The following is a 23195-nucleotide window of genomic DNA, read 5'->3' as shown; positions in this document are numbered from 1 at the left end:
TGTCCCCCACCCCCATGGTTACTTTATAGATTGGAGAGGAGAGCAAAAAAAGGAGAAATATAAATAAATTTAAATATTTATTTTGGAGTTAGGACTGACAAGTGGTGTAGAACAAAGAGGGAAGGGACCCCTGGATGCCTCAGTCAGTTGGGTGTCCTTGGGTTCAGGCCATGATCCCAGGGTTCTGGGATTAAGTTCTACATCGGGGTCCCTGCTCAGCAGGGAGGGAGTCTGTTTTCCCCTCTGACTGCTGCTCCCCATTTGTGTTCTCTCTCTGACCAAAAAAAAAAAAAAAAAAAAAAAAAAAAAAAAAAAAAAAAAAAAAAACAATGGGGGGAAAAGCGTATCCAAGAATGATTCTAAGTGCTTTGGCTTGAGTAATCGAGTGGATAGTGGGTCCTTTGTTAAGATGAATAACACAGGATAAAAGTTTGTTTAGGGGTACAAATGGAGACTTCTTTCAGTACCTGGACTGCATTTTTCTTAAATGCATTCATTATTTGGAATATCTTTTTGTAACTCTCATTCTTTTATTCAATAAATATTTAATAAATGTTCATCAAATGCCAGACACTATGCTAGATGGCTGGTATTTCCAGTAAAAATGAAGATGCATCCCCTGTCCCTATAGAACTTTTAGACTGATGGGATAAATAAAGACAGTAATCAAATAGCCATACCAAAAAATAAAAAAAAAAAAGGCAAAATACAACAGTGTTTGGCAGAAAAAATAATTGGTATGCAATATTATGATACCAAAATAGAGTGAGTTCACCTAGTTATGGAAGTCTTAGGAGATTTCCCTAAAGAAACATGAAACTTGATAGCAAATCAGGGGTTCTGTGAAGAAGAAACGGATCGGGCTTATAACAGGAAGGAATGTCCCAAATATTTGGACCTGATAAAAGATTAAGAGTCAGCCTGGAGTCCTTATCAGCTGTGTCTACAGCAATCAGTATATGGGCTACTAATTTATTAGGGTGTGCTGTCCTAATAAGTTGGGATTAGGCATGAGGAAAGAAGAGAGTGAGACAGACAAAGAGGAAGAACCAGCAGAAGGTGCAGTATTGGGTTGGCCACTGATAAATGCAAATGTTTGTTCTAATCTATGAGACCATCCAGGATACGGGAGTGGAGAGGGGCCATAAGAGCAGGTTAGAATATATCCACCAGCTCCCTTCTCTCATTGGATAAATATTTGCTCCAGAGGGTGTTAACTCCATCATATTTCCATATTGAGCATGAATAGGCACAAGGCAGGGTCTCCTGGCACCTCATGACACAGTGCTCAGGAAACAGACCTCCAGCAAGAGGTAGATCATGAGCACTACTGTTATTTCCCATCTGAGTTCATCTGTTGTAGTCTACGGAGTGGAGCTGCTCCACCACCAGTGGCTGGAACCAGATGGCTAGGCCTAGAGAATCCGAAGTCTTTGATATGACCATTATGACAGCACTGGAGAGAGGGAGGGGAGAATGGTAAATGATGGGACTGGGAGCTTAGTAGAGGTCTGACCATGCAGAACATTGAAGATTTCTGACATTACCTTAAAAGCAAAGGAAAGTCATTGGCAAGACACTGGGGGGTGGTTTTCATAGGGAAACAGTATGAACAGATATGCACTTCATATATCACCCTGCCTGTATACTGGTCAGAAGTTTGGAGAGGGAGCCAATGGACACAGAAAGACCAGTTAGCATGAAAGTGGTCCAGCCAAATGATGACAGTACAGAGCATGGATACATTCAGGGGATACACAGGCAATAGTATCAACAGAATTTAATTACGGATTGAGCATGGGGAAAGGGAGAAAGTTTAGTAAGGAAGATACATTTATAGCTTGAGTACTTGGATAGATACTATTGCTGAAAATCACTTAACTGTAGGTACATTTGAGGGACAGGGTGGGGTGTTGAATGGATTTGGAAAGGGGAAGTTATTCATTCACTTCTGAAACACTGAGTTTGAAATATACTTCAAACATCAGGAAAGGAGATGTCAAGTAGGAAGTCATAAATAAAAAGCATCAGATATTTGGAGAATTCTGGGCTAAAAATACCTTGAGGTCATATGTCTGCACATGACAATCAAGCCTGATGTGTAAGACACATTTGAGGAACAGTAGAGTAGGACAGGAACCTAAGACTAGTCTGCAGAGAACTCCAGAGCCCAACAAGTTCAGATGCCATATCTTCCTCTTGACTGAATCATAAGGTGGCAAATTTTCAATTTATTCCAATTACTACTTTTTAGTTTATACATATTCAGTTGTTTTATACATATATTGTTTTCCCCTTGTGTATGTTTTCATCATGTATCTTAAAACCAAGAAGTTTCTAAAAATAATTAGTAAGTCAACATTAAACTCAGACTTATCTTTCTTTAGCATTTCTAAGATAATGTGGAGAAGTGAGAGAACTAAAAAATATATACTAATATATATTCTATATATATTAGTATGTATATACATACTAATATAGATTCTGAGTCTTAAAGCCAGACAGCACTGGGCTTAATTTCCAACTCTAACCCATGCTGATTACACTTATCACATTATTTAACCATGTTGTGCCTTAATTCTACAAACAGAAGATTGTTTCAGAGGTTAAATGTGATAGTGTATGTAAAGTGCTTAACACACATAAAACACTTTTCAAAAATCACAATGTTCAATAGATCATCTGGGTGTCCCAATTACTTGCTAGCCTTATTTGAAACTATATTGGACATTTTCTTCTTAAAAATTGACATTTCTGCATTGTTCTAAAAACAATCAAATGAATACACATTCATCTTAATTTTACATTTAACATTAAGCACTGAATTTGTTGGTAAATTACATGTTGTAGCTTTTGCTATTAAATGGTCTATTTGTAAGTATAGTAATTCAAATCAAAATACTTTTATTTATGTCATTTATACTTTAATTTATGCTTCATTTATAGATATTCCAGGATCAGAGGCAACTGAAGGTAAGGCTGATTTATAAATTCTGATTCTTCTTGTCTGGATAGCAAAGAATACAAACATTTTTGGAGTACACGAAGTTGAACTTTTATTTGGAAAGTTGAATTTCTTGTATAATGAAAATATTTTTAAACCATACATATTCATAAGCATAATACAAACACCACCTACAATACAAACACATTTTAATAAAGTTCTACCAAGCGTATTAATCTAAGCCAAAAAAAAAAAAAAAAAGTAATCAGGTAAACCAGTTCTCCATACCTTTTATCTCGTTTGATGATGTAATCAAACAGTTTAAGACAGAAAACAAAGTAAGCTTTGGCTCAACCCTACTTATTTCACTATGGTACACTAGGATATATACTACCACAAATTACAAACCCAGTCCCTTTATAATCAATTTAAAATTGCTACAAGAATCATATCTTAATGGCATGTAAACATATTTAGCGCTTCAATTGGCAATTATGTTTTAAGTGCTTAGAAAAACACACCAACATTTCTCATTATTGTTCTCTCTTTATCTCATCTCTTCCATGAATATAAAATAGGAAAAAAATATTATTTGAGACTTCCAGCATAATTTCATTGTGCTTTACACTTTTATAAACATGGGTACATCTAAAATATCAGATGCCTTTATACCAATAGAATAATTCACCAAATTCACATCTTCTTACAAATACACATGCAAAATCAGTGAAAAACACTTTTGTATAGCAAAGACCCTGCTTAATTGTTTTCTGATTAGTAATTTTGATGGCATGTGCAAATCATACTGCTCGCTGAACAGTAGATTTTATTTCCTGTAGATTTGTTTTTCTATAAAAATATATTTATGTGCTCACAGGAAAAAAGTTGAGTTGGTGTATGTGGGGTGACTTTTTTGATACATTGTTAGATTAAAGGTTTGTTTATGAAGTTAAAAGGCATCTTAGCTTTTATCGTTTTCAAATTTTTTTCTTCATAAAAAAGAACACCCTGTGACAAAGATAAGGTAACTGAGATAATCATTAGCACTTTGTCGTTGAGACAGTATGAAGCAAAGGGGTCAAGCAACGTGCCTAAGGTTTATGTACAAAATCAGTGCTGGAACCAGGAAGAGAACTTGGATTTTCCCAACCCATGGACAATTCTCTAGGAACTACCCCCTCCCCACCAACAATCCTTGAGATTATATACAATCTATTACATTAAAATAATATTGACAGTTAACAGAGAAAGTTAGTTACAAACAAATTCCTTCTGCACTGAGGATTCCCAGTAGAAGCCGAGTGGTATTTAGAAAAGGTAGGAAGAATAATACCAAAAGGCAGTCACAATGCAATGTCATTGATCATATCTGTAAGTTTCGGTCATTGAGAAAATATGAGCAGAAACATCCCTGTTGCTCAGACTGCTAAAGGGAAACACTGAAGTCTAGGAAAATGAAACAATTCAGTATTTGTGTTGACTTCTAACTTAAAGATTGTGAATTTTATAATAAATCTATACCCTAATGCTTTTCGGAGATTATTTCCAACATGCATTATTCTCATAAAACCTTTTTGGCTGAGGACAAAGAAGAGGAACTAGAGAAACAGCAGAACTAAACTCAAAAGTCCCAATCTTGGTCTCATCAGTAGCCGAGTACCAGAAATTCCTCCCAGACAAGTCAAAACATGATGATTCTTCCTTCAGAAGAGTGCTTTAGAAATCAGATGGGGATGAGGTACAGGGTGCACTGCTGTTATGTGTGGGTCCTCATGCACAGGGTGAGGACCAAGATACCTTTCCCTTCAGAAACTCTGACTTCTGGGAGTTTGGTCAAGTCCTGAACCCAGGACACATTGTTTTAAATCAGACATTCTTTTGCTGCCTATGTATTTTGGAGGACACACAGGTTTAAAATGACAATTAGATACTCCACGTAGATTAATGCATTGACCATCATAAAAACATCCCTAATTTTGGTCCACAAGAAACACAGTGGGCTGCATAAATCAAAGTCAGGATTTAACAATATATGGCCACTGCTATAGTTCAAAAAATAAAGTAAAATCTCTGAGTCACTTTCAATTAAGAATTTCATGGTAGGGTTAAAAATGTTTCCATTAAGTGAGAAGTTGAACACTGAATTTTATTGGCATGCATGCACAGTCCTTCATACTATTTTTTAAACCATTTTCATGTACAATTTTAGAAGGACTAGTAGCTCACACACCAGGAAATGAATTCCCTGAATTTATACTGACTTGGACAGAAGAACAGAGTGATCCCACCCTGAAGATGTTTAAAATGTGAAAGGCAAACATACGTACGGAAATTTCTATTGTAAACATTTTTTGGAGGGGGGGAGGGGTAAGAATGTACTGAACAATAAAAACTTATTTTGAAAAATAGGAGAACATTTCCCTCAATATTTATATGATATTTTTATTTTGAGACTGTCGGAGAAAGCAATATAAGAACAAAATCCAAACGCTTTATACAAAGTCTTCAGTTTTGGAACCTCATGTTATTGGTTGTAGCTCTGGAATCAGGAAAAACGTTTTCTCACTATATACTCTAGCTGTACAGACATGCCTGTTAATGTTCTTTCTCTCACTTCAAAATAAAACACATCTATATTTTAAATTGTGTAAATATTAACATAATATGTACAATGCATTCATGAAATATATGTGAGCTTGCCATTATATAAACATAGAAAAAAAGGTAAAAGCAGTCAATTTAGAAACGGAAATATTAAATAGAAATAGCCGTTAGACTCCAGCATCACGGATACCTTGGCCTGTTCTTTTCATAAGATAACCTTCTGACCACCACCTCCTTTGCAGCTGAATTTAGTCCAAGGAAACAAACAAACAAACAAACAAACAGATCGTTCTAGATGTCAGAACTGATAGACATTAAAAAAACTCATGTTGAAACTGACAAAGTTAGAACCCTATTTAAAACATGACCATCTCTGGGCAAACAGGCCTTCAATAAATATGAGTTGATTGTTCACCTAAGACTCCTGCTACTACAAATTTAAATAATAGATTTAGACTGTATATATTCAATTAACTGCTTTAATAAGACATTCATATCCCTCTTTACATTTTAAATAACCAGTCTGCTTACCATCTTTTTACCTGCATTGAAGCAAAGTCACTAAGACAGTTCTCAGAGACTGAATACAAATGGGTACACAGAGAAAAACCCACAAGGTAGCAACAACTAGGCAAACACTGTGAACAGTAAAACCAGGCAAAAATGGAGTACACTGAGTGGATACTTTGGGTTCAGTTGAGGTGAATCTAAATACAGGATTTGTTTTGTGTTCTGCATTTTCAGCACCTGAAAAACAAAACAAAACAAACAAGATAGGCCTGTAGTGCTTGGTATTTTATTTTTTCAAGGCAGTGCTATTTTTCTCAACATAATTGCAAGATGTTCGGATTCTGGATGAAATCTTTTGCCGATGTGTTTCTATTCCTACGTGAAAGTTCTTGCTCCCTTGAACAGATAAATATGGAAGGTTGGTGTGACCCACGGATGTTTACATGGGATACATTTACGCTCGGAGTGGAAATGTTGCTGTAGAACTTCCATTGCTTTCAACAGATCCTTTCTCCTTAGACCTCGCATAAGCGCCAATAAATGATCCATCTTCATTGAACAGACCGTGGTCGCCTTCTCCATACTGGACTAAGCTGTCAGCGCTTTCTGTGGCCTGCATATCCCTGGTAAGGGATCGAAGGCTTCCTTTGAGAGGTTTTTCATCACTGTCACTACAAAACAAAGAATCGTTCAACAAAAATCTGAGACAGTCACATAAAGCAAGATGCATGCATAAGTGCTAATAGGTCTTAAAATTTTCAAGACATTCACATCAGCATTGCAGACACATAAACCCTAAATGACACAAGTAAGTGTTTAAAAAGTCATAACCATCAGTTTGTTTTGTGAGATTAAGAGTCTCTTATGGTTTGTCTCCCTCCTGATCCCATCTTGTTTCATTTTTTCCTTCCCTACCCCCAAATCCCCCATGTTGCCTCTCAAATTCCTCATATCAGGGAAATCATATGATAATTGTCTTTCTCTGAGGGTTGCTGGGGGAAGAGGGTTAGGGAGAGGGTGATTGGGTTATGGACATTGGGGAGGGTACATGCTATGGTGAGTGCTGTGAAGTGTGTAAACCTGGTGATTCACAGGCCTGTACCCTTGGAGCTAATAATACATTATATGTTAATAAAGAATAAAAAATTTTTTAAAAAAGAAGAAACAAATTCGTTTTCATCTCAGAGATTCACTACATTCTCAGTGAATCTAAGAAACAATTCTTAGAATATGTTTGTATCATTAAAAATTAGATAATTTTCCTATTCTTACTGTTGATATTGTACAATGTTACAAATGATACTAAAATAGTCATTATCTTTTATATTTTAATTACCCAAGACAGGAAACAGAATTTTTTTTTTAATAGAAATATCATTTGAAATCGTTCTGAAAGGTGTCAAAACAAATACAGGATTCTTCTAATAAACTCTGAAAAAGTAAAAAAAAAAGTCATAACCAATTGGCATTATACTGAGTAAATGAGAAACTGCTTTCTATTATTCACAATATTTCTGCTTCCCTCTAAAATTGGTGGTTTTGAGACATGCAGAGATACTCAGTCTGCTGACATACAAAAGGGATAATGTTATTCCCTTTGAGTTCATTAATTTTTGGAATTCCCAGTCATCAAGGTATGATCTTTTGTCTTTACCTTTGTTCCCACACATACCCCTTAATCTTTCCCTAAATTTCTCTCTCTCTTTTAGAAGATTTTATTTATTTATTTGACAGACAGAGATCACAAGCAGGCAGAGAGGCAGGCAGAGAGAGAGAGGAGGAAGCAGGCTCCCCGCTGAGCAGAGAGCCCGACGTGGGGCTCGATCCCAGGACCCTGAGATTATGACCTGAGCTTAAGGCAGAGGCTTAACCCACTGAGCCCCCCAGGTGCCCCCAAATTTCTCTTTGATTAGGTTAATCATTCAAATTTTGTTTCTGGTAACTCAAGAACTTTCTTTCTTTTTTTTTTTTTTTCTGCCTGATGACATCAGATACCACTTTTTATTGTACTACAAAGACACCTGAAGAAAACATACAATTTGAATCACTTTATTTTTGTGTGTGTCCTGGTTAATAAAGTTAGGATTCCAGCAAAAGGAAGTTTTCATGAAAGCCTTCGGGATCAGTTGTATGTCATATAGCGAGGAGTAGCACTGAATTTGGTGTAAGACTTAATGACCTTATTTACAGCCTCCAAGAAATCCTTCTCGGTGGCAATTTTGCGCCGTGCTCTGATGGCAAACATGCTGGCTTCTGTGCAGACGCTTCTAATCTCCGCACCAGTGCTATTTGGACACAGTCGCACTAACAATTCAAATCTGATATCTCTTTCGACACTCATTGAACGAGCATGAATCTTAAAAATGTGAGTCCGACCCTCTAGATCAGGTAAGCTGAATTCAATCTTTCTGTCCAGTCTCCCTGGCCTCATGAGTGCTGGATCCAGGGTGTCTGTCTGTTAGTGGCCATCAGCACTTTAATGTTACCTCGAGGATCAAAACCATCCAGCTGATTGATCAGTTCCCGCATTGTTCTCTGCACTTCGTTGTCTCCTCCAGCACCATCATCAAAACGAACCCCTCCAATAGCATCAATTTCATCAAAGAAGATGAGGCAGGCTTTTTTCGTTCTGGCCATTTCAAAGAGCTCACGAACCATTCGAGCCCCCTCACCGACGTACTTCTGTACAAGTTCAGATCCAATAATTCGAATGAAGCAAGCCATCAGTCCTATTAGCAAATGCCCAAGCACAGAGGGTCTTGCCTGTACCAGGTGGACCAAAGAGCAGCACACCTTTGGGAGGCTCAATGCCAAGGTTAACAAATCTTTCTGGATGAAGTAATGGGGTTTCAACTACTTCTCGAAGTTTCTCAATCTGTTCCTTACAGCCACCCACATCACTGTAAGTGACATCGGGTTTTTCTTCCACCTGCATCATGCTTACTGTTGGGTCAATCTTGGGAGGCAGCGGAATGTGAATCTGATACTTATTTCTGTCCACCCGAACTCTCATCCCTTCTTCAATGTCGGTAGGTGCTACCTGATCACTGAGGCCCACAACAAACTTGGCAAACTGCTTCACATTGATAATGTACTTTGGGTCCTCCGAGTCAGCACTGATTATCTTCGTACACCTTGCAATCTGCAAAGGCTGTTCACTCTGCAGTGTTTGCTTATCTGCAGCCAAATCCCAGAGTGCTGGTGGGACCAGGCCAGTATCAGACTCTTTAATACCAGTGAGCTCATTAATTTTCTTGAGAAGTTGTTGAATGTCATCTTCAACCTGCTTTATCTGCCTAGAGTAAGTGCTTTGACCGTAAGTTTTCAGCAAGGCAATATCCCCCTCATCCAGAGCTCGGATAGGCTTGTCATCCTTCTCCTTCTCTTTGGTTTTCCACTGATCGGCACCGAGGTAATCCGGCATTTTCGTTGTTTGGAGGGCCTCAACTGCTCAGTGATTACACAGCACCTTCGTCGCTTCCGGTGGTGCCCTGAAGAACTTTCTTTAATACAGTTTATAAACTCAAGTTTGTTGAATTTTTTAAAAGATGGCTGGCATTTTTAGAACCTAAATACTACAAGGATCCTAAATTTATGGTTTGAGTTTTATTCTTCAACAAAAATAGCTCCTGAGTTAGTAAAATTTCTATCAAATGGTATGGTCTTCTAAATTTCTGGATCAAGATTTGTTTTTTGTTTCTCCCCAATGTGTATTTTTATTGAAGCACAATTAGCACACAGTGTTATATTAGTTTCAGGTATACAATATGATGATTCAACAATTCTGTATACTACTCAGTGCTCAGTAAGTCTGCTCTGGATCCCTTTTATCTATTTCACCCATCCCCCCACCACCACCCCTCCAGCAACCCCCTGTTTGTTCTCTGTATTTAAGGGTCTGGTTTCTTGTTTTCAAGATTTGTTTTTAGGTACTAACTACTAACTACTATTACGATGTAAACTGCGTACACACTATAAATCTGTACACCAAATTAAATGATTTCATAAAATTTTAAAAAGGATGAATTTGGCTATGTATATAATTAGAATGTGATTAGCACGGTATTATTTTTGGTAATCGGTGTTGTTCATCAAATAGGTCCATCTCTCAGCTTCCTGGGGGTAGGGAAGGGTGGCAGATCTTTGCCTTTCTTGACTTATACATTGTCATGTGACTTGCTTTGGCCCAAGTAAAGTGAGCAAAGATGGCAAATGTCACTTGTAGAGCCCGTGCTCAATTTGCTGTTAAAGTTCTCCCGCTGTGTCGCTCCTGGATGCTCATCCCCCATCCAGGGCTCCAAAGTGATCAAAATGAACAGCGTCATCTGTGTTCGACACATAACTTTAGAAAGAAAAAGATTTGGGGGGCGTCTGGGTGGCTCAGTGGGTTAAAAGCTCTGCCTTTGGCTCAGGTCATGATTCCAGGGTCCTGGGATCAAGCCCCGCATCGGGCTCTATGCTCAGCGCGGAGACTGCTTCCCCCCCTCTCTCATTCTGCCTGCTTGTGATCTCTATCTGTCAAATAAATCAATTAAAAAAAAAAAAAGATTTGGGAGTCATTTTTGGCAGCGGCATAACCTGGCTATCCTGGCTCATAGAGCAACTGGCTCCTGAGGGGGGGGGATGCTTACAGTTACAGAAACACAAAACAAAAACAAAAATATGGCATTAGGTTAGGGACCAGGCAACAAATAGGGAAGAAACGATTACCAGAAGCTGGAAGGATGACAATTCACGTCACGAACGAGAACAGCATCCAGTGACACTGTCTCTTGGGACAACTTGAAGATGAGAAAATTTTCTGGATGAGCATGTAGTTTTGGGAAGAGATGACGGAAAACATGAAGAGATTAAAGGGGTTTAATTAAATTATTCATAAATAATTATATTAATGGGATGCCAGGCAAAATAACGCAGGGGATGATTTTGTCTTTTTTGAAGAGGTAGCAGGGTATGGGGGAATGGGTTTTTGAACAAGGCATTATTAGAATTTTTGTGCCTCTAAAACTGAACTCTTAATATCTGTCTTTCAAATATATTTGGAAGTTTCCATAGGCCCCTAATGATTCTTGCCTCATGAAATTTGAGCCACAATTTGCAAATTGGTCAAGTCCCAAGTTTCTCTGTCTCTGTCTCCTTCCTTCCCTTTCCTTCTCTCCCTCCTTCTCTCCCCTTTGTCCTTCCTCCTTCTCCCTCTAATGAGCCTTATTCTGGAAAGAACTTCAAGTGATTAATCAAGAAATATAAAAATATAAAGAGATCTTTGATTAAGTGGAAAAAAGAATTAGAATAGAGCAAAGTAGAGCCTATAATGAGGCTCAGATGTACATCAGTTAACCCAGAACAGCTCATCATAATGCGCCATGTCACTGATTATAGTAATGGATCCAGGGATGGACCCGTTGGAATCAATCAGGTCTCTATTCCCAAATGAGTTCTGGCCTCCTGTGTGCTAAAGGCTGTATAAGCCCAGGAGTTGCAAGCTCTCCTGGCGGCAATATACAGAGGACCTGATGGAAAACAAGGGCTTCTGAAACAGGAAGGGCTAAGAAACAGAGATGGTAGTGAAGGGGGAAGATGGTGAGCAACGGGAGACTGAGACGCTGAATCCATCCTCAAGAGCTACCTCCTTCCTCCAGATACCCTGTGGTTCTTCCCAGGTCTGACACTCCTCTCTGCCTTGAAGTTTGGTCCTGCTCTACCCACTAGCTAACAGTAACACAATCCATTTTGTTCTTTACAGCCGATCTTATCTCTCTGCATGATCCTTTATCAGCATCCCTTCAAGGCACACAGGAGTTGCTCCCCTTTTTCTCTCTCATTCTCCTTACCTAATTACAGTCATTTGCAGAGGTAAGTTTTTTTTTTTTTTTTCCCTCTGAAAACTAAGTCCCTCTTGAGGACAGGATTTTTAACTTACCATTGCTAAGCCTACACAGAAGGTGCACAGAATATATGTTTACGGATGTAAACTGCATGAAACTTGGGCCCATAATGGCCATGCTGAAGACTCTAAGGTGTTTTAATACTCCAAATAAATAATTCACTTTCAATAAAAATAGTGAAATGTTGTCCTTTCGCATAGAACACAGAGCTTTAAGAAGTTTCGTAGCACACACATCTACCTACAGTAAGGTTACACACACCCCTGCACCTGGATGTGGGTTGCTCTCTCTGAAACAGGCCCTATTTTTGCAAACTATTCTTTAAAAAGGCATTACGATATAGTAGTGTAACCTTTACTTTAAGAATAAATACTTGTTTGTTTTGTATTTTTAGGCTTATAACCTGACAAGTATGTGTTTTGATGCATTTTTAAATGGAACACTGTTTACCTGTATTCACCAAAGGTCTCATCTTTCACCGACTGAACTTCTGGATCTGGATGCAGATCTTCCTTTTCTTTCACTAAAAAACAAATAGTGGGGAAAGTAACACAAATCATTTTTAAAGGCATAGTAACAGTGTTTTTAAAGATGGATAATCAGTGAGAATAGCATTGCTCCAACTTTTTGATACTATGAGTCCAGGTTTTTTGTTTTGTGTTGTATTGTTTTTGTGGTTGTATCTACAACCCATTAGTTACCTCTTTGTTTAAGAAAAAAAAAGGAAAATGATCTCCTAGATTCTCCTGATAAGTCATCAGAATTACAGCATGTTCCAGGTCTTCACAGGACTATTCAGTACTAGGTGGGCAACAAGTCTTACTGGAAGAGTCAAACTTAGTTATGGTTTCTTAATGGAGACCAAATTACTAGGTACACAGTTTATTATCCAAAACTTTTTGAAGATGGTACAGGAGAATACCAGATCTATGTCACTAAACTAAAGTGATTAAGAGTCAACCATTTGGCTGTTCTGCTCTCTCTCTCACTCATAATTGTCCCCCAAATCAGAATATTCAGGTTAAAGTGACATTTCAAATTTGATTTATTCCAAATAGTGGTACAAGGAACCAGGGGGATCTTATTTCATTTTACTAGACTCAAGCAAAAATCCTGATGTGGGGGATGCCTGGGTGGCTCAGAGAGGTAAGCATTGGTCTACAGCTTGGGTCATGGCCCCGTGATGGGCTCCCTTCTTCCACAGGAGTCAGCTTGTCCCTCTCTCTCTCCCTCTCTGCCTGCTTGTGCTCTCTCACTGACTCACTCTCTCTCCCTCTCAAATAAAATCTTTAAAAAAAAAAAAAAGAAAGGAAGGAAGAAAACGTTTCCTACTTGATAGGGAAACAAAGGCAAAAGAAATGTAGCTTACATTAAAATCTCTTTGGTGCTTACTGCCCACTGATCAATAACCCGAAACATGGAGATCAGGACCTTCCTCAAGGAATTTGTGGCTGCTTTAGTCCCTTAATGTTTAAAAAGTAACCTCAGCTTGGCAGCAGCTGGCCCCTTAAGGTCCTGAAAGCCTTGTTTCCAGATTCTTTGGAGACTTGTGCTGTTCCTCACCCCCATGAATTAAAAAGAATACCATCAGTCACTCCTCACAATCCCAGTACAGCTCTTTCTGCCCACAGGTCCTGTCCCATGAGCAGGGAAAGGGTTAAGGTATAGACAGGGAAAGACAGGAGGCCCCTGACTCCTCAGACAAGGCTCAGAAACTATGCCTGGCAGGTGGATGCTGAGACAGAGAGGAACAAGAGATAAGTGAACAAAGCAAGATGGCAGAAGTCTCTCAAGGCCACGAGCTTCCTAGGCAGTTCTCAATAAAAGATTGCCACTGGAAGTCCTCAGTGCCAACCCATTCAGGACCCCTCTCACCCTAGAGAGCTTTTTTCTTTCTTTTCTGCTCTCAGCTTCATTTAATAAGCTTTCACTTCACTTCACCCATTGTGTCTGAAAGATTCATTCTTTGACTCTGCGAGAGGAACCCAGCAACCCTGTAACAATCCTTCTTCATGACATCTCTTACTACTACTTTCAGAGACCCGAGGGATTCTTGTAGTTGTCCTATAATGTAAAACGCTGACTTTTTTTTTCTTTTCCATCATTAGAATTTGGAGAGAGTCACACTTCATAAGTGACTACTGGTTGGGGATCCTCAAAAAGAATGCTATATGTCTTTAAATTTTCCAATTAACTGGACATTCATTAATCATTGAAAATCTAATTCATAAAAATTCATTCCTCAAAGGAAAAAAAATAAGATCTATGATTGCATAAATTTCCATGCACCAAATGCATAGATGTTACAAAATTTTAAAAATTGTGCTCTTCTTTGATTGTTCAATACACATATAGGTTCCCAATAAATATTTGCTAAATTGGGCACCTGGGTGGCTCAGTGGGTCAAAGCCTCTGCCTTTGGCTCAGGTCATGATCCCAGGGTCCGGGGATCGAGTCCTGAATTGGGCTCTCTGCTCAGCAGGGAGCCTTCTTCCTCCTCTCTCTCTGCCTGCCTCTCTACCTACTTGTGATCTGTCTGTCAAATAAATAAATAAATAAAATCTTTCTTTAAAAAAATAAATAAATATTTGCTAAATGAAGAATAAGCCAATAAAAGAACTTTTCACTAATCTGAACATCATCAAACTAATATCAGTGGGATCTAAATCTTTCCCCTTATATTAAAGCATCTTGAACACTAAGCAGTTAACAATAATAATAATAGCAACAATATAATATGCATATCTAAAAGATAAATTTGGAAGTTGAATTAAATTAAAGTCAACCATTATATTAACTCCGATGGTTTTTATTTATATTTTATGTACATTAATTCAGGACGCAGCATATCTAATACGTCATGATAAAAAAAAAATGCATTCCCAGCAATGGTTAACTCTAGACTAGTACAGCCAATACCATTAAAAGTTACTAGCGCAAACATTCTCTGGGTCACAAATACATGACAAGGCATGTTTAAATAGGTCCTTTCTTAAGATGTTAAAATATGTGTGTGTGGTTTAGTGATCAGTGTTCTTAACAACTATGATAATTTGCAGACTGAAAATAGGTTAGAAGTATTATATGCCTTGTTAGAGACTAGTAACCACGCGAAAATAATATTCTAGACATTACATCTTTTGGTTAGTTAACATAGGAGGTTCCCCCCCTCTCAGTACATTGACTTTAAGTGTGTAATTAAAAAAAATAAAAGATGTCTCTGAAGAATGCCTCCTAAAAACACTATTTAATGAACTGAAAGTATATTACTATATTAAGAAACAGCTTTACCTGAGTACTTCCCACCTCTGTTCCTCTTCACAAAGCAAACAGTTAACAGGATTAGCGTGAGAAGAGCAATGGCACACATTAATCCAATAAACCAGCCTTGAGTGGAGATGTCATCGTATAAACCAGCGTATTCTGTTGTACAAAGAGAAGTCACATGTTGCATGCTAGAAACAGTCTTTAAGATTATGCCCCCTTTGGGAAAATGAAACATCATTTTCAAACATACAAAACAGCATCCATTTTATTTTTCCTTTCAGAGACCCTAGAGGGAATGTGACTTAAAGGACATTTCCTGGAAGGAATACTGGTAAATGGTTCATTCTGTTTTTAAAAGGGCCCTCTCAAGTTGCATTTGACTCTGAGGATGAAAACCAAAAAGGGACAGTGGAGGCAGAGCAAGTGAAACATAGAAGCAGCACAAGCAAGCGAAAGCACAAGCTGCCTTTGTTATGTGCAGATTGCTGCAGAGTTTCTGCAGGTTTTATTCTGTTTCGGTTTTCTGCTTAGTTTTTGTTATTAATGTGTGTTAATTGGCAGGAGATATTTTTTTAGTCAGCTGCTCTGGCAAAAACGATAAGGATATGTTGGATCTTTGTGGAACATTTTTCATTTCAATAATTTTAGAATGCTATGATGAGAATGGGGTGTTCTATGAAACTAATGAATCGTTGAACACTACATCAAAAACTAATGATGTACTCTAGGCTGGCTAACTGAACATAATCATAATAAAAAAATGCTGTGCCAAAACACACTGAGACTGTTATCTCTGTAACTAACATACTCCATATTTTTATCTTTACTACAGGAAGTGTGTAAATTAAATAATCTATAAAGCAGATTTATTGTCTAAGAAGGCCCCAAATACAATCTCATGTCTCACCTCTCCCTCTTGTCTCAATTACATCTTCAAAAATGCTATTGTTATCAACCCAATTCTTAGTCAATAGGCGAACTATATGTTCAGCTCCCGGCTCAAATACCTCTACTGGGTGAGTCTTTTGAGTAAGATTGACTCCTTCTGATATCTTCCCGATACTTTTACCTAAGAAATGTACACAGTTAAATCATATAAATTGAAATCATTGAAAAGCAGGACATGAAAAATAAAAACAAATGAACAAACAAACAAAAAAAAAAAACACTGTTATTTGGGAGGAGTGCCATTTGCAGGATTTTTTTCTCATAGTTTTTGAATTATCAGGAGATCAAGAATATCAACATTTCAAGATTTTCTTTCTTAATATCCTGAAATGGAGGAAATGAAATGAATTTAATTCATGTCCTTTAAAGATGATGTACTTGTTGATAAAATTGTACTATAAATCTGCCCAGTCACATGAATGTTTCAAAACCAAACAAAGACTTCAAAAAATTACAGTGTCATTTTGTACAATTTGAATTTTCACAGACCTAATAGGAAACTGAACATGGCCATTTTGGCTTATTTTTGAAGGCAAATGACATTATAATTTTAAATATATATTACTTTTTTTGTCTTGGTCTTCTCTATAAATATTGATGGAATAGTATCATAACATGATCATAAATACTTGAAATTTATAGAAATATAAGTAAGTTTATAGGTACATAAAGTATAGTTTATAAGTACCTTTAAATGAAATGCACTGAGATTGTTAAAATATTCTGAGACATTAATGTATCAATATATTAACTGTAGACTCTCATAGTAACAGAATCTCAAATGAGTCAGTGTAATTAAATATACATCTAATTTCTGATGTTGCAACAAAATATATAAAATATTTGATCTGTAGTTTTGCTGGGAATCAACTCAACATAATAAATGTAAATAATGTACACTAAACACAATTTATGCCATGTTGAGAATATTAAAAGTTATGAAACCCTGTGTCAATGGGTATATGTCACACATTAAAATTTGGTTATAACTTTTAACCACAGAATAGAAATTGATGATACAGTTACTGATAACAGAAGGGCTTCATTAAAAAAAATGTCACCATGGGAGAAATAAGGCTAATTATATTAGTTGAGCAAAGCCTTTAAGATTAAGCACCACTGAAATAGAACACAATTAATTTTGACTTTGAAAAACAGAAATATTAGTATAACATTAAATAGTGCAAGCTTTTGAAAAATAGAGCAAAGCAAGTGTTTTGTTCAAACCAGGAATGACACAAATATTTCTTATTAACTCCATCATCTCCCCCCTCTTAGACTATGGAATGTGAGCCACCTGAAAATCAGAGTGACAACCAGGAAATAATCGCGGGGGGGGGGGGGGGGGGGGGGGGGAAGCTTGTGTATCAAATCCTATTTTCTGAGTAAATGCCAGATGACCTTAAAATGTGCTATCCAGGCAGACCCAGAAAAAAGAAAGATAAGCAGAAATAGATTCCAATTTGCACAAAAGTTATTTTTAGAGTTTTTTGTGATATCAAGATTTATCTCCTCAGTGAAAATGTATATGTGTTTTTCCTTTTCCAAAGATCATGCTGAAATCCAGAGGCAAAAAGAGATTATAGTTTCTTTCCTGTAAATACGGCAAGATATGCCTACAGAAGAGAAAACAGTGTCAACCGGGAAAGGGGCAGTAGCTGAAAATGCAGAATCCTGAAAGAAAGCACAAACACACTAGTAAGGAACATTTTCAAATTCCTGAGACATAGGGTAGGGAAGAAATAGGCTGTAAGATACTTAAGCACATTAGCGGCATCTTTAATTTGCAAAGAAGATGCAGCATCTTTTACAAAACCACACAGAGCTTTCCATCTGCTAAAAACAGTTTTTCCAACATGAAAGCAACCAAACCCAAATTTTCTAAATACTTCCATATATGCATATGGTAACTATAACTATTGTAAGAGAATTTTATGCATTTTTTTCTTACCTGCTACAAATTAGCAATAATGGGATTAGCATATCTCATGCATATTATGGTCTTGGTTTTAACAAAATAGCAACCCTCTCCATTTCCTCAAACCCTGTTTTGAAAAATATGGAGGTTGCTTATTTAGATTACTACTATTCTCACTTCTTTGTATTGAACACTTAATGCCACTTTGAACTCTTGAGAAATAAGATCCTTTTAATTACTAAAAAGCTTTCAATTATCATCTTTAAATCTCTCTTTTGAGTAGGTAAATTAGTTCTTCATTTCACTTGGTGTCTCATTTTGTCCTTGGGAATAATGTGCGGGTTTCTCAGAAGAAACTCTTTGAGTATACATACTTTTTCCATAAAGGGGATTTCTGAGTACTTAGGGTATCTGAGGAAAACATAAACCCTTCATTAGGTAGACACAGTAGGGAAAGTAAGAAGGAGAAACAGACAGTAAAGGTCAGAGCATAACCATTCACACACACACTGACTTGCCAGTGATTCACATATACTTGAATGAATTTTATAATAATATGTATATTTTATAAGTGGGAACTTAGTTTTTCTCATTACTATGTTCTTTTTCCATCGACTTAATCTTTTTTTCAAATCTAAAATTTGGAAACCCATCCAGGGGAGTTTCTGACACATAGTACTGATAAGCAAATGATTTGTCTTCCTACCATCTCCTTTTCCTTGTTCCTTTCCTCAAATATCCTTCTAGGTTTAATCAACTTGAATCTGTTCAAGTTCAAGTTCAAAAACTTTTTTTTTAACTTACTTGTTTAAACTTTTTTAACTTACTAACGTGTGCAACAGTTCCTCTGATTCATTTCCTTTTTTATGCTCTGCCTTCTGAATTTCTCTCCTTTTAAGTTTAGCAAGAACACTGCTAAAATAATAACTGTCAAAATAATTTGGGAAGAGAAATAGATCTAGGTTGGAAAAAAAAAAAAAGAACAACAAAAAACCTAAAAAACAAAACTGAGAAGTACAATTGAATTTGGAGAATTATAGAAATTAAATCAGAAGTTGATGGGCCACTTCCAAGCCAGTACTTGGCATCAACCAGTAGACAGCAAAATAAAATTGATACATAAATCTCTCTCTTTCTCTCTCTCTCTCTCTCTCTCTCTCTATATATATATATATATATATACACATATATATATATATATGAACCAAGACAAGGAAATGAAATGTATTAGATCATTTTTACAAAACATCAACCAGGGCAAGAGCCAAATATTTTTCTGTATGAAAACACTTCCAAGAGAAAAATATCCCTCTCTAGTAACCTTATGAATAACTTCATTACTTTACATACTCCTATCTTAATTAAGTAAAATTATAGTTCCTGACCTTATATACACTGAGGCAGTCCCTTTGGAGCAATTTAAAAAACAGCATGCAGAAGCCTCCTGCACTTACTCCCTTCTCCTAACGTGGAGCTTTCCTCCGTGATTGGTTTTCCACAGCCCTTTGAAGTGCAAGCCCTCAAGTAGAATTTGTACTTGGTGGTGGCATTGAGGTTTGAGAGACGCCAGCTGGGCTTCCATGGAGTTGTAATGTTGATATCATTTAGTGCTCCAAGCTCATAGGTGTCATTTACTAAAGAAAGAAACACAAACAACAATGCCTCAGAATTCATGCCTTAACAATTCAACTTATGTTGTCCCTTATTGTTGACTCTGTATGCTTGTGGTATGCAAGGCACCATCTTAATTATTCACAGCCATTAACTAACTTCAATTCTGTGATGGAGACATAATTTTATTACAGTATCATGCATGGCAATGTTGAGGTCTAGATTTAGAGCCCGTAACTGGCCAAACAAAATTTGAATCCAACCACAGTTTTTCCATTCCAGAGCCCATGTTCCTCCTTTTTTTTTTTTTTTAAAGATTTATTTGGTTATTTTTTTGACAAAGAGAGAGAGAACAAGTAGGCAGAGATGCAGGCAGAGAGAGAGAGAAAGCAGGCTCCCTGCTGAGCCGAGAGCCCAATACAGGGCTTGATCCCAGGACCCTGAGATCATGACCTGAGCCAAAGGCAGAGGCTTAACCCACTGACCCACCCAGGCGCCCCCAGAGCCCATGTTCTTAATCACTATGCCATACTGGAGCTCCACCTTCATCATATCTATTGAAAGTGATGAATTTCCCCCTCTATTATATTTTCATTGGATCCTTCACTTTTAACCTTTTGGTATAATAATTTGGACAATAATTTGCTTCTTCTGTGATTTCTGGTTCAATCTGAGGCACCAAATAAGTACTTATTATATGTAAAATCAACAAACTGATTAATAAATTATATATCTTAAAATGTCTACCATATACTAAGTACTATGGCAAGAGCTATTCAGAAAGAAGATGAATTAGACAGTGTCTTTCAAGGAATTTGCAACCAGCAAGACTGTGGGATTTGTGCAAGAGCACAATGTATTATAAGATTACAGTAAGAAATGAAACACATTCCAAAACTGGGCAGCCATTAGTAGCAAGGGAAGGGCTAGAATAAATTCTCTTGACTCTCAGTCTAAGATATCATACAGGTAAACAAACAAACAAATAAACTCTAACTCTTGACATAAAAATGCCTTCCTTGGTCTATTTAATGCAATTAGATCAAAAATGAAAAATGAACAAACTAAAGATCCAAATGTTGAAAATTAGAAAGAAATACCACTCTTTACATATTTGAGAGCATTCCTATAAAAATACCACAGTCAGTTGAAAAACTACAATAATCAATCTATAAATTGGGAGAAGTATACAGAGAGCTCTCAGACACATAATCAACAACTGTTTAAGAACATACAAAGCAATAAAAAGAGATAAATTATCGGGGCTTCAGTGACCCAGTCAGTTAAACATCTGCCTTTGTCATCTCGGGTCATGATCTCAGGATCTTGGGATCAAGCCCGTCCTCAGGGCTCCCTGGTCAGCCTTCTCACCCCCACCACCCATGCTCTCTCTCACGTGCTCACTCTCTCTCAAATAAATATTTAGAAGTTTTTATAAAAAAAGAGATAAATTATCCAAAAATATTTCCCTCATTTAATAGAAAGCAAAGTAAGTGTACAATTATGTCATTTTATTAAAAAATCCATATACTAAGCAATACAATAATCATTGCCCTTGTTAACATTCCAGACTTTTCTCTCTATGTTCTAGGAATTTGTTTCTAAAATAATCTAAATCTTACATACGGATCAACACAAAGGTTGGAATGCAATTAACGTTGTTTCTTTATTGTTAAGATAAAGAAAAAAGCATAGCTTTACCAAGCAAATTAACATTTAAAAAGTCCTCAAATATTTCTTCAGAGCTTTCTACATATTTGAAAACCAGTTCATGGAATACTGTAGGCTTAAGAGCCCAGCATGGGAAATAAGACTGATTTATGTGTGAATCTTGCTTAATACTTATTTTACTACATGGCTCTACATAAGTGAATTCTATATGCCTCAATTCTCACATCCACAAAATAGTGAAAATACATCCTTCATAGATTTTCTGTTTTGGGTTTTTTGGGTTTTGGTTTTTTTTTTTTTTTTTAAGATTTTATTTATTTGACACAGAGATCACAAGTAGGCAGAGAGGCAGGTAGAGAGAGAGGGGGAAGCAGGCTCCCTGCCAAGCAGACAGCCCGATGCAGGACTCAATCCCAGGATCCTGAGATCATGACCTGAGCCGAAGGCAGAGGCTTAACCCATCGAGCCACCCAGGCGCCCCTAGATTTTCTGTTTTAATGAAAAAATACAACAAGAGTACTTAGTACTGACCCTGCTACATAGCAAACACTCAAAAAATGCTCAAGTGCTACCTCTATTACAATGATGCCTATATCTGTTTAATCATATGACCCAACCCAGACGGGCTATCAGGAGCCAAAACTTGTGCATGACCTGAATTGCGACAAGCTTTGAAGTACATGGAGGCAGAGCAGCTCATCAGCTCTATCATCAAGGTGGTTTTTGCAAGCAGCATAGTCCTAGTGTTTCCGCTGTTTGGGATGCATGTCCTCACAGTCTAAACATTTCTGTGATTTCAGTTTCCTAATTTCCATTTTGAGATGATGCTTCAATGTGAAGACTGTTAGACACTGAAGGCACTGTGATTAAAAATGACTTCGTTTCCTCTAAACATGTTGTTTTCAACCCAATAGCACAGCAAAACAAGAGCAGAGTCCACCCTGAGTAAGGGGCCAGAGAAAACTCTTTAATGCTCTCAAAACAACAGGCCTACGCCAATGGGATGCCCACAGAGGATTCTACAAACAGAAGTACATTTAGGGTTGAGACCAGAAGCACGTGTCAGAGACAAAAGAGGCAGTGTGGAAGTTACGTGAGCTTCGAATCTCCCTGACATCATTCACTTACTCTTTTCTTTGGCATGTTCTTAATTCTCAAGGACACTCATATGTATGTCTACATGTATGTCTTCTGGTACCTACTGACTTTTCCTCTGAACCAGGGCCTGCCAAATCTTTCTGAAAAGAGCTAGATTGTAAATACTTCAGCCTTTATGAGCCACACAATCTCTGTCACAGCTACTCAACTTGAGCCACTGTAGTGAGAAGGCAGCTACAGACAAATGTGAATGACATGTATGGCCTGTTCATGAAAACAGGCAGCAGCCTGGATTTGGTCTGCAAGCTGTTTTGCAGATCCTTTGTTGTAAGGAAGCAAGCAAACTACAAAACGTGATCATCAGAATCTCAGCAGAGCAGACCAAATACTCAACCAAAAATGAAGGATTAACAGCTAGATCCGGGAGCACCTGGGTGGCTCAGTCAGTAGCATCCGACCCTTGGTTTTGGCTCAGGTCATGATCTCACGGGTCATGGGATTCAGCCCTGCATCAGGTTCTGTGCTTGGCATAGAGTCTGCTTGGGATTCTCTTTCCCTTTCTCCCTTTCCCTCTGCCCCTCCTGCTCGTGCTCTCTCTCAAAAAAATAAATCTTTAAAAAAAGTAGGTGGATCCAGGGGTGCCTGGGTGCCTCAGTCGTCGATCATCTGCCTTCGGCTCAGGTCATGATCACAAAATCGTGGGATGAAGCCCTGCATCAGGCTCCATGCTCAGCGGGGA

The 23195-nt window shown here is 37.5% G+C and overlaps 1 protein-coding gene and 1 pseudogene across 18 annotated transcripts in view; both read right to left on the bottom strand.

Annotated features, from left to right (window-relative positions):
- Positions 1–3030: 3030 nt before the first annotated feature.
- Positions 3031–23195, bottom strand: part of CHL1 (cell adhesion molecule L1 like) — a 218426-nt gene continuing 198261 nt past the window's right edge. For 17 of the 18 annotated variants that reach the window (XM_059390177.1, XM_059390180.1, XM_059390173.1 and 14 more), the window contains 5 exons: positions 19531–19710; positions 16118–16279; positions 15235–15366; positions 12394–12466; positions 3031–6729 (listed from right to left, as the gene is read on the bottom strand). In XM_059390177.1, coding sequence (XP_059246160.1) covers positions 6513–6729; positions 12394–12466; positions 15235–15366; positions 16118–16279; positions 19531–19710 — 764 coding nt within the window. In that variant the 3' untranslated portion in view covers positions 3031–6512. The remainder of the gene's footprint in view (positions 6730–12393; positions 12467–15234; positions 15367–16117; positions 16280–19530; positions 19711–23195) is intronic. The other variant, XM_059390185.1, reaches the window with a different exon arrangement.
- On the bottom strand, positions 8134–9497 carry LOC132009858 (26S proteasome regulatory subunit 7-like; annotated as a pseudogene).

The sequence above is a fragment of the Mustela nigripes genome, chromosome 2 (assembly GCF_022355385.1).
Source record: "Mustela nigripes isolate SB6536 chromosome 2, MUSNIG.SB6536, whole genome shotgun sequence".
Classification (NCBI taxonomy): domain Eukaryota; kingdom Metazoa; phylum Chordata; class Mammalia; order Carnivora; family Mustelidae; genus Mustela; species Mustela nigripes.
Note: the sequence above shows the minus strand (reverse complement) of the source record. Positions and strands in the feature narration are given on the sequence as shown.